Genomic DNA, 12,610 nt, shown 5'->3' with positions numbered 1-12,610 from the left:
GGGGGGGATACAACTTCAGCATGTCTGGTCTGAAAAAAGAGTAGATTGGAAGTCTATGGAATCCTTTCTCCCCCTGAAACCTTCGTTCAGTGCTTCTGAGTGCAATAAATCTTGGACACATTTTAGAGGAATCCTGATTGTTGCTTTGCTTTTTCTTTCTTTTTCATTTATTTGACTTCTTGATCAGTTTCTTTCTTTGTTTCTTTCTTCTTTTTCTTTCTTCTTTCTTTATCTATTCATTTATTTAACTTTGTCTTGCTTTCCTTTGTTCCTTCTTTATCCCTGTAGATCTAGGCCTATTATTATTTTCATTGACCGATCAGTTGACCCATTTATTTATTTAGCCATTCTTTCTTTCATTCATTTATCCGTTATTAGCTAAGGTGGAAACTTTCGCAGGCCCTCAAATAGTAACATACTCACAGAATCTTTCACAGTTGTATCCGGGTACCTATCCCCACCTGGGTATGGTTAGTAAAAGGTCTTTGCTAAGTAACAACTTCGGGAATGTACCCAGATTTGAACCTTCGGCCTTACGGTTATGAGTTCAGCAGCTTAACGAATAAATCGTGTCGTCAAAACTAAAAGTAAAGGGTTCTCAGATCCTCTCGAGATAATGAGAGACAAACAGACAAATGGACAACAGACAAATAGACAAACAGGCTAAAACAGAAAGAGAGAAAGTGAGTGAGAGAGAGAGAGAGAGAGAGAGAGAGAGAGAGAGAGAGAGAGAGACATACACAGACAGAAATATATATATAGAGAGAGAAGACACTTGGCTCTGAATACAAGTGCATGTACATGTATATCACCAAGTAAAAGACACTTTTCAAATATAGATCGCACAGCAGAATCATGATCCTTGACATTGGGCAGTCTGGGCTATACAAAAAAGGAACTCCTGTTGAATCGTCAGCCCCGCTGTTCCGCCAACTTCAGGCCCATTCCAAGGCTGGCAGTATAACGAGGTTTGACTGTATATTCCAAAAGCAAACATTTGAGCAGGGTGTCCTCCCACACAGTATGAGCTAAGGCAGAGACTGCATGTATTTCACTATCAGTTCAGTCCTTAGTCTTAGCTTTAGTTAGGGTCAGTCAAACACATTCAAAATTGTGTCAAGAAAAGATGTGTCTTTTTTACCACCAAACCACAGTTAAATCAGGAAACTAGAAACAAACACAAAAAATAAACCTGATATTTTTTGCTATCATAGCACTGCATCCTGACACATTAGAACAAACATTCCCCAAGCATTACTGATCTAAAACATTTATGTTAGTCTCACACTGATTTCATTGATTCAACAAAATTGGAGGATGGACCCGACATATTTTTTAGATGTAAGATTCATTGTATTCTACTTAACATTATGACTTTAGGAGGATAACTTCCTCTTTCTTTTCTCAATACTGTAGTAAAAATTACATCTTCCTAGCCTGGATAATAAACATTTTAATTTCTTCTTCCTCACCTTTATGTAGCGTAAACTTATTCCCCCTTATCAATGAATCAGTTAAAAATTGAAATGATTTTACCTTGCACAAAAATTGAACAATTAACTTTGTCTCCCTTCCCCCTTTCTTGTCTCAAACAGCTTTTCCATAACCGCTGGAGTTCAATATGCATGACAAGAAAACTATTTTGGCTTGCTGCATCACATTCAATTTCAACCTGTGTTCAATACAACAAAATTTTAACGACAACAGCATCACAAACATAGCTGCCCCTTGCAAAAAGGACCTCAGTTGTACTTGTAAACCAAAAAGTTCTTGATTTTTTGGGGAAGATTCAGTCTTTTCACTTTCCTGATGGGCACACAAGACAAAATGCGGTCTCTGCAGAGCTCCTGAAGTGAGAACTGTCTGGGTATCCTCCAAAGTCGAAGGTGACCATCACATGACGTGCTGACCAGATGCTCCGCATTCTGGGAGAAGCTCAGGTTATGCACAGCCGGATAGTACGGATAAACACGCTGAGTTTGGTCTTGGCACAGTTCCGACATGGGGATTGAGTGGACACAGGTTAGTTCATCACTCTCAAGAATGTGAATATCAAAATTGTGAAAGCCCACAGCTAAAATCGTACCATCTGTGCTGTAGGTTATGCAGTCTATATGTTCTTCTGTGTCGACTGACAGAAGAATCTCTTCTTTTTCTATATCAACAATCTGTATTTTCTTGCTGGCTGTCCCAATGGTGATAATTTCACAGTCAAAACACGGGTTAAAGTCAAAAGCTTGAGCGGCAGAAAGAGCATCGTCCACTAAGTCAGGACAAACGTTGATCGCCAAGTCCATCTTGCGACGTCCCACCATAAAAAGATAGCCCCCAGCACCACTCACTGCAATGAGGTTCCAGTCAGGGGAAAACTTACATGCTACATTGTCTGCCCTTGTTTTAGAAGGCAAAAAACCTGGGCAGAGGTTATGACAGCGTACGCTGTCAGCACCTATGAGACTGACGTCCAAAATGTGGGTCTCTAAGAAGAAGACACCCATCCCTCTCTTCAAACACGCCAGGAAGATGCCATTACTGGATACAGCACAGTAAACATGTACGGCATTTGTAAGGTCTCGGGAGCGAGAGTAGACGGGGTCAGCATCTGATGCCAGGACCGCCACTTCCCCAGTGCCGCAGTAGCAGATGAGCTGGCCCAGCGGGTGGGGCTGCATCTTGGGGAAAACCGAGCAGCTAGTGCGGCTGAAGATTTCGCACCCTGAGAACAAAGACAACACGCGCTTGTTAGCAATAAATGTCTTGCACTTAGTATATACTTCAGATTCTTACATCTCTCACGGCTGTTAAAATGCGACTGAAAGTGGTACTTTAGTTGGTGGCCGAGCCCCAGTCTGACCTCCCGGGTGAAGGTAATAAATCGGTGTCAGTGTGCCACTCCCGTGCTTAACAACCGTGACGATAGCGATGCCCGCCGCTGTGCCTGCGTAACTCGGTTCTGGTAATTTTCGTATCACTCTCCCTCGTTATTTCTCCCAATCTGATAAATCTAGAAGCCTGTTTATCATCTCATTTTAAAGATCATTTTAAGACTAAAAAGACGATCCCACTTTCGCTCCGGAAATCTCACTGGTGTTATAGCAGTTACGCATTTTGCAGTACAAGTGTTTTGTTCATCTAATGTTGCATTTTAAATTATATTCCATTTTGGAGTTAATTATCTCAAAAGCCAAACTCAGATTTTTCACTCAGATTTCTCTGCTTCACTTGAGACAGCAATACTTGAACCGTGTGAGCAAATGTTATTTGTGGGAAGCGAATGTGTGATTTTATATGATATTTTAAAAAAGGGTACCCCCTCCCCTGTGATTCACTCGCATGTGATCTTTCATTTTTCTTCTTAAATACCGCGTTATTTTTCCAACACTTCTCATCGCTTTTTGGGAATATTTTAGCCCAGTTAAGAAATGGAGAAACATATAGAGGATTCGCTTTTTCAAAAGCTGCACGAACATTTCAGAACTGGTGGTGGCTGAACACTATCAATCAAGCAGAAGGCACAGAAAAGGCGACCCCTGCAGAGTTCTAAATTTGCGTCGGACACTCTGTTTGCCTTAGGTGTTAGCATTACAATGGACTCACAGACAGTACATTCAAAAAACCATCTGTAAAGCTTGCGTGGACAAGATAAGACATATGGAGTTGTGGGGAGGAACTAAATGGGGAGGTTAGACATTTAGAAGGTTGCGATGTACTTTCTGACTCTGAAGAGGAGAAAATTAACTTTCAAAAACAACAGACGGAGAAAGAAGACAGGTTGTCGGAGTTAGAGCATGAACCCCCTAACCCTAGGACTGGCCCTATCTGTTCTCATTTAGACAGCATACTTGATTCGCACAACATCACACCGCAGGTATATCACGGCCGCTCTTTCATTGGCAATCACTGCCACAAATACATTTTGAGTCGCGTTTATAAAGACCTCACGGCATTTATTGTAAAAGAAACAGTAGAAAACACCCACAACCAAAACATAATTGACACGGCTTACACTCTCATAGAAAAATTCAATCATTAAACAACGCGTTTCGGGACGTTCATATTCACATCTCACACGGCCAACCAGTGTCAAAAGACGGAATACCACACTTTGACAACATGCATCAAAACTTACATGTCATTCTACAGGAGACACTCTAGTGAAAAGGTACTTCCCAAACACCACATTCTCAAAAACCACTGCATCCCGTGGATACAAGCATATGGGTTTGGTTTGGCTTTACATGGGAAACAGGGTGGTGTACTGATCCATGCTTCTGTGGCAAAGCTAGAGATAAGATGAGCTGGGATACGTAATATCGAACAACAGCTGAAAGTTGTCATGCAATCTTACCCCGTCATGTCAAATCCAAAACTATTATCCAACGTGCCTCCGACAAAGAAAAAAAAGGTGATACTGCAATCAACTCTTCACTACTCCAAAACCATGGACTTCCCTCAAAAACAGCAAAGTGAGTTTTGATATTTGACCATTTCTGGTGTATTTTATGTGAAATTGAAGGGTTGATTAAGTCTTGTTTGATTGGAATTTAGATTTAAAAATATTCACGCCAAAGGGCAATGGTAAAATATGAGCCATTTTTGGAGCGCTATATATATATTTATCGTTATTTCATACAATTTTGCATCTTTCTCAGTAAGTACAGAGGTTCCCCCTTGTTCCAAACAGGCAAAATAAAATGACAATAAAGTCACAGATCGGCGTATTTTGAGAGTTTAATTGTCCTAAAAATGAAATGAACAATGCTGTTAGCGGGACACGGGGAATTCCCCTGGCCACGAGTTCATGACCCGGTGACCGGGGTCAGATTACAAGGTGCAGCGCGCTGGCTGCCTGCAAACTAAAGTACCGCTTTCTAACAGCCGTGCTCTACGTTCAACAGAATAGATTGTAAAAAATGGCTTGCGAAAAAAACAAAAACAACTCACGAAGTCTGTCAGGGTTTTCAATATTGTACAGAAGAACTCTCCCATTTGGTATGCGGGGTTGAGAAATCCAGTGGTGCATTGCACGAGGTTGAAATGCAGAAGCAGTGGCAAAAAGATGGCCATCATTGAAGGGAACGAACTGTGCATCGCACCACCAAAACCAGGAGGAGTCATCAACAGCACGGTCTGTGGACAAGGATGGAATGCAATGTCTCTTTCATGAGATGTTCGTAGAGGAAAAAAAATTGTTGATAGTAAGAAAAAAAGGAACAATTTAAAATTATGTTGACGTTATGAGGTGTTCATTAAGCCACACTTTATCATAAATGACAAAGTGATAGTTCGTGTATTATTGTGCAGTGATTAAAAACTTACATGATTTCACAACAACTCTTTTAGCCAATACCTATTCAAAAGTCATCTAGGCAGCAATGAAATATTCAAGTGAAAGCAGTGTCATTCCACTATTTCTATCTATGCTCACACACACACACACACACACACACACACACACACACACACACACACACACACATACATATACACACACACAGACACATACACACACACACACACACACACACACAGTGGCATCCAAAAGAAACTGGAAAAAGTATTCACCCAATCATTATATTAATAAAGCCTTGCACTACAAACTCATGCAGCATACCAATTTAAAGTTCAATGAATTCTGCATCATCTGACATTAATTTTTTATATGCGATAAGAGTCATCAGAGATAGATATAATCTCTCAAAACTAACCTTAAAAAATCAAGCTTGGCAAAAAAGCGTAAATAAAATCAAAGAAACGTAATAGTGTGCTCACGATTGTATTGTAGAGTATAAACATTGGTGGAATGGACTCATATCAATTGAATGGAGAATATTATTGTCTCTGAAACGAACTAAGTGATGTTATGATATTTTGAGACAGATTGAAAAACAGAACAGTCATAAATACCACTCAAAACTTGGACTTAATATTAAAAGTACACATTAGTATTTCGTTTACAAGCCTTTGGTTTTGCGTAGAGCATCAAACCTTTTTGAGCATAAATTGTTTTTGTTAGCCTTAGGACAAAACCATGTGTCACTGAGGAACAGAGACCACAAAACTGCCATGGGTTAGGAGTGGTCTGGCTGGAATGAACAAAACCCCACTTGAGAGAATCAACATATGGCTTTGTTTAAATGTCTTCATGTTCATCATGCAAGTGCTGAAACGTTACGTCACATCCTTATTTTCGTATGGTGTCATTCAAGCAGACACCTTTATACATGACAAAGCACTTTCTCGCAGGGCCAACATCTTTAAACAACTCTTGGAAAGACTAATCATACCATCGATGGAGTGGCGTCATCTGTAAATAGCCCCGATATGAATCCTACAGATATATGAAAAAGCAGCTGAAGGAACACGACTTTGATCCCAGTTCAGACACTTTCTTGGTAACTCTCCATGACATTTACAGTGAAATGACAGACAATAATGCCCAAAATTTAAGACAGTCCATGCACAAAGGGATTGTGATCTACACAGAACCAATGTCTTCTTAACAAAATACTAATGAGCACGTGTAATGTTAAGTCCAAGTTTTGCATGATATTTGTGACTACTCTATTTTCCAATCAGTTTCAAACTATCATAATGAAATATCCTTTATTGCCAGGAAAAAAAATTCTTCTTATTTGATATGAAAATCATGTCCACTCCACCAATGTTGGCGCACTTTAATACCCACACAAACACACTTTTAAGTTTCTTTGATTTCACAGGATCATGCAAAATTTGTTTAGCTTTAAATTGGTATGCTGCATAAGTGGGTAATGCAAGGCTTTAACATGATGATTGGGTGAATACACTTTCAAGTTTTTTTCAGATGCCATTGTATGTAGACGGACAGACAGGCAGACAGGCAGACAGACAGACAAACAGACAGACAGACAGACAGACAGACAGACAGACAGACAGACAGACAGACAGATAGACAGACAAGTAGGTAGACAGACAAGTAGGAAGACAGATATCCAGATAAATACATTAACAAGTACACACACACACACACACACACACACACACACACACACACACACACACATCACTAGGAAAAAAATAGGACAAAATCAACAAAAACAGCTAAAAAATTATTTCTTACGCAATTTCTCCGGCAGTACATGAAAGTCTGTCAGAAGTCCATGTGCTCCAGCAGGCCATAGGTTTTTGTTGAAAGGGAGATAACTTGTAACGGGGTAACATCTCTCCTTGGAGGGCTGATCCCCGAGCATTTGTCTGAGATTCGATGGCCTAATACCCATAACTGCACTGATGTTTGAAAAATATCTGGAGATAATTGGAAATAATAATACATGAAAAAATCTTACCCACTGAAGACTTTCCATTAATCATACACACTAAAACATTTAAAAATTGATGAAATGTATTGAACATTCAGATTTTTAAAAAATCGAACTCTTTTCTTGCAGCATATTCCTTCGGCACATACAGGTACATTAGGTAGATATAGAGACTTTTTTCGAGTGATGTCACAATAATTGAACATCTTGAAGGTGGCCCAATTATAATATGTACTCAAATTCCAGAGTACGAATATTTTTCTGAGTGCTGCTTCATCATCTAGCTCAGTCACCGGTTTACCGATAGCACACACAAGTCGATAGAATGCAATAAGAAATAATCTATAGGCTAGAGGAAATTAAATCTGTCACATACAGAAACCTGTCATTACCCATAAATACTAGTCTTCATCCATAACAAATTGGTTTATTAAAAAATGGGCACCATGCATCCACTATCAATTGTTCTTAAATGTGTGTGGTGTAATAATATATATATATAAATATATACTATATGTATACAGGCCTACAGTCAATCTTCATCATACCATCAACCTTGGGATGAGCATGAAGTTGGCAGTATAGACGAGGCGGGGACAGGCAGTATAACCAAAGATAGTAGGGTGCAGTATCTTTGGTATAACGTGGTACTAATGATAATTAGCTGTCCTCTTAAATTTATAGCCCCAACTGCCCAAAGTCAATGAGGATTATTTCTGCTGTGTGATCTGTATTTTAAAAGTGTCTTTTTGTTGGTAAGTGGTATTAATTTAGAGCTGAGAGCATTCTCCGTCTCTATTTCCCTCTGTCTTTCTCTTTCTCTCTCTCATTCACTCTCTCTCTCATTCACTCTCTCTCTCTCTCTCTCTCTCTCTCTCTCTCTCTCTCTCTCTCTCTCTCCGCATTTATTTGTGTGTGTGTTAGCTCTCTCTTTCCGCATTTGTTTGAGTGTGTGTTGTGCATGCGCGCGCGCGTGTGCAAAATCAAATTGAAAATTAAATGTTCTACCAGAACACAGCTGCTACATGTCAAAGTCATGCTCCCTGAAATCTACAAGGCAAGGGCGGGGAGGGGGCAGATCAGCAACAAGCCCTGCTAGTTCACTGGGTAATATGCGGGGAAAAAGGAAGAATATTCAGTACTGCACACCATTTGCAGTATGTACATGTACTTCTACTGGCCAATTCACTATCAGTGTAGCACTAACAGGGTAAGTTAACATTTGCAAGGACCGTACAACTCAGAAGGAGCAATAAGTGTGTTTATACGAATATATATTCCTTTTTAATGGCAAAACCTGGCAGTAAGCATGCCTGTCATTTATAATGGGGATGACACAAAAGAGGTTCGACTGTGTATGTAGATACATATACATATAAATGTGTGTGTGTTTGGGTGTGCGTGCGTTAAATGCATGTGTGTATGCGTGCATTACATATATATACATATATATATATATATATATATATATATATATATATATATATATATATACATTATAAGGGGAGAGCGGGGAGGTCTCGGACACGGGAGGCTTCGGACACATCAATTCTCGCTAAACTATTGACAGTACATATATTGACACTGGATCAAATAACGTGCAATGAGAGGCTTAGCTTGCTGTGTTTTTATAACCTCACGGAGTGAAACCTTGCATATGCTCAGTAGGAAATTGTGTTTTTGGCAAGTGTGTGTCCAAGTTTTCACACCTCAGTTTGTAAGGTTAGCACCTCATTGCAGAGCACCAATCCTTTCCCAGAAATATGTATCAGTGCTTTACTTTAGGATGTCTGTTACGTGCCAAATTCATAAAATTAAAGCTAGCTTTCATGAAATCTGTTTCATGAACATGTTTCTTACACTACCCCATTGTAGGAAGACTTCGTACAACGGGTAGGGTGACTTTGTTCACTGTCCGAAGTCTCCTGACAACTAATCCTAATGTAAGAGTAGTTGAGTAGAAATCAGAGTTTCTACAAAACTTGAATTTTAAAAACTATAGATCTAGATCTGCTTCTGTTGTTGTCGTATTTCCCACACTGAACCATGTCAAGGAAATATATAGAGCCCCAAAAAGAAAAGAGCCTTTTATTTTAGTTCACAAAACGATGAAACTCGCCATTCATGCACTTGTTAATGACTCATAGTCTTTGCGTAGTGCAAAAGCTATGTGCAATGTGAAGAAATCTACCCTGAAAGAAAAATTTTAAACAGTATGAAGACATTGATGTATTTAAGAGATACTCATTCAAAAGACTGTACAATTTTTTAATGACCCTCTGGGGGTAAAAACTCTCGGAGAATTTGACCAAATGTTCAAGGATGTTCTTTTTACCCAACATTTTGGACATCTCGAGTTATTGGTATCATCTTAAAGCTTATTTATTTGACCATCTTGAGATGAAAAAATAAATTTTTATCTTTAATAGAAGTCGAGATATTTGCGATTGAAGGAGGTCGGGGTTGCCTGGTTTCAGAGGTAAAATTAGTGAGAAAATGGTCGCCAAAGTATGGTGATTTCCAAAGGATGATTATAGTCCTTAGAAACTGAAAATTTACATGCTGAGCCTCTAATCAATGATTTTTAGTAAAGTCCATACAGAAATATGTTTCTAAACGGACATAAAAAAGGTGTTGAACCAAAAAACAGAAATTAGAAAACAATTATATCAGACTGGAGGAAAAATGTCGATATCTTCGATTTCATTATATTGACGAGCACCTGATATTTTACCACTATGCCTCACATATCATATTTCATGGCGAACAATATAATCATGCCAGAAACATGGCATATGAACCAAATCTACCCGAAAAGAACTAGTTTTCTCTGTGCTGGTTCGAAAGTGGCACCCTTCCCGAGGAACCTAAAGAACGTACCTTTTGTTGTTATCAAACTTTTGGGATTATTAGGAAGTCACCAAGTGTGTCCACTTTGTCAGGAAAACGGTGTCAAAGAAAGACAAAGAGGACAACTATGAGTGTCTTTGTTATGAAAATTTGATAAGAAAGCAATGCTTTCATCTATCCACCGGTGAAAAATTTGGCCTTCGTAAAAAGACACCAGTTATTCCTCCATCAATTTGAGGCTGAACAAAGACGTTAAACAGCTTCTATAAATTTGCCGCTAAAATGGCACCTGTTGATGTTTCTTTTCTCATTTAAGTCTCAAGAGCATTTGGTTTTCATCTTCAAAAGCTCAAACAAAGTGCAACACTGGAAGCTCTTTTCATAAAGAAAATCCTGATTTACTGTTTCTAATCTGCAGACTTTGTTTCCTTTAGTCGTTTTCAATTTGTTGTGGTACGCCTCCTCGTACACTCTGACTGTCAGGTATATGGAATGACGGATCTCCTATTTTACTTCCTTCTCCGTCAGGACGTGAGAAGCCAGGAAAACTATACTATTGAAAACCCTTCAAACAGTCCATGTTCAAGAATACACCTATCTGGATTCGAACCAGAGGCCATAGCTCAGAGAGAAACAGCGATAATTAGCTTAGTAAATGGAGCACCTCCATTAATGCTGTGCTCTCACCAAATCCAGACGTTGACAGACTCTGAAAATAACGTGGAAAAAACACTTTTCATCTCTGTTTATTATTGCGAAAACCAGCTTGTTATTAGGGGTATCACTTTGACCATTTAGCTCTGTTTTACAATGATAAGGAGAGATTCTGAGATTCCTAGTCTACGCGTACATGTACAAAGGTGTATATAAAAGCAGACTGGTTTATAGACATCGTTGGATAACTGATAACTGTTTTCTACGATTTCAGTGAGAGTGAAATACATTCCCACACCTCAAACTAAAGGTAAAAGTATAGGTCGTATCTGCTGTGTCGAAGTTTTGCTTCTCAAATATGATATATGATACGTTGATATGTTCACCCCCTTGGTTGTCAGAAAGTTTTTCTTCACGTTTGTCCGATGCCTCCCCCCAGAGTGAGGAGGTTTCAGACATCTTAGGGTACCTCAGACATGATAACCATATGTGGTACAATGCGATGATTCATGAAGCTGATTTCGCAAGTGGTGATGCTCAAATGGCTTACAACAGTGAAACCTTTTTCTTTGGCTTAAATTGTTCCTGAAGGAAAAATGGTGGTGCCAAAAGTAAAACATGTCCAAAGCCTCTCATATATATATATTATATCTAGATCTATTATATATTTGGCAACTTGGAAACACATGTGTCACTTTTCCCATTAAACTACGACAGCTACAGAGTAGAAAACTGCAAAAAGATAGATAGGTCCCCAAGACAGAACCCGATTTTTGATTTTATTCATTTCCTGAATTTAGACATGCATATAAAGTCGAACCTGCCTTAACGGAAACCTGTGTAAAACAGAAACCTGTCTTAACGGAATCTCCCCACTCCCCCCTTGATTTATTCCTCTTTAATTACCTGTATGAAACGGAAACCTGTCCAGCGCGGAAACAGAAAGTAAAATCCGCTCCTTTCCGATGATTTCACCTGTCTAAGACGGAAAATGCTTTGCCCGCTCAGCCCTGATTTGAAACAAAACTCTCAAGTTTGGTTCCGCCGGCTCTAAACTAATGCTATGGTAATGCGGCTGGGTGAGAAAGGGGAGTAGGGGTGCAATTTGAGGGTAGATGCTACCCCATCATGCGGGCCCTGAGCAATGCAGATGGTCAGTGTAGTGTGGGTGTGAAATCTCAAGACTGTCCGTGAGAGTGCTCGAGTAGCGCCACTACGGAAACTTTCCTGGGTACCCAGAAGCCAGAGGTGTGAAATTAGTTTGACCAATGCCTGCCGCTCTGATCATACGCCAGCCGAGGAAAGAGTTTCTCAAATCGTTGTTATATGATGGCAATGAAGGGTGGCATTGGTTGACTGTGCTTGTTACACCGATGGGTGGGGCTAAGGGTGGAAGCAAAGGAGATGTTCAAACGTTTCTGTTTTTAAAAGGTCAAACAGTGGTCCTATGAAAGGCAAACACTGGTGGTAATTGGACAAGTAAGACTGACGCATGTCATTATCAGAGAGGATAGCAGCTGAGAGGTGTGAAGTTTTGACCACTGCTTGCCGATCGGTCGACAAGCGATCCTTGATCCCACCGGCTGGGCCTTTGAACCCCCCCGCCCATCTCCCCCTAAATTCCCCTGTCTAAGACGGAATTTTTTTCTGGCTCCCTTGCGATTCCGTCTTACACAGGTTCGACTGTATTTCACAAAAAGTTCCCGCCTTCTTTGGCCTATAAATTGTGATTATTCCACTGAGAAACCAAACAAATCTGCATATATATAATATATATATAGCCTAGTTGTCCACCATATAGGCCT

General features: G+C 39.7%; 1 protein-coding gene across 3 annotated transcripts in view; it reads right to left on the bottom strand.

Annotated features, from left to right (window-relative positions):
- Positions 1 to 746: 746 nt before the first annotated feature.
- The window catches only part of LOC101858607, a gene marked incomplete at its 3' end in the record, with an annotated part of 14,117 nt that continues 2,253 nt past the window's right edge, over positions 747 to 12,610 (bottom strand). For all 3 annotated transcript variants that reach the window (XM_005093000.3, XM_005093001.3, XM_005092999.3), the window contains 3 exon segments: positions 747 to 2,716; positions 4,945 to 5,130; positions 7,103 to 7,287. In XM_005093000.3, coding sequence (XP_005093057.1) covers positions 1,743 to 2,716; positions 4,945 to 5,130; positions 7,103 to 7,262 — 1,320 coding nt within the window. In that variant the 5' untranslated portion in view covers positions 7,263 to 7,287.

This window comes from Aplysia californica, unplaced genomic scaffold (assembly GCF_000002075.1).
Source record: "Aplysia californica isolate F4 #8 unplaced genomic scaffold, AplCal3.0 scaffold00056, whole genome shotgun sequence".
In the NCBI taxonomy this organism is placed as follows: Eukaryota; Metazoa; Mollusca; class Gastropoda; order Aplysiida; family Aplysiidae; genus Aplysia; species Aplysia californica.
This window is presented reverse-complemented; position numbering and strand designations above follow the sequence as displayed.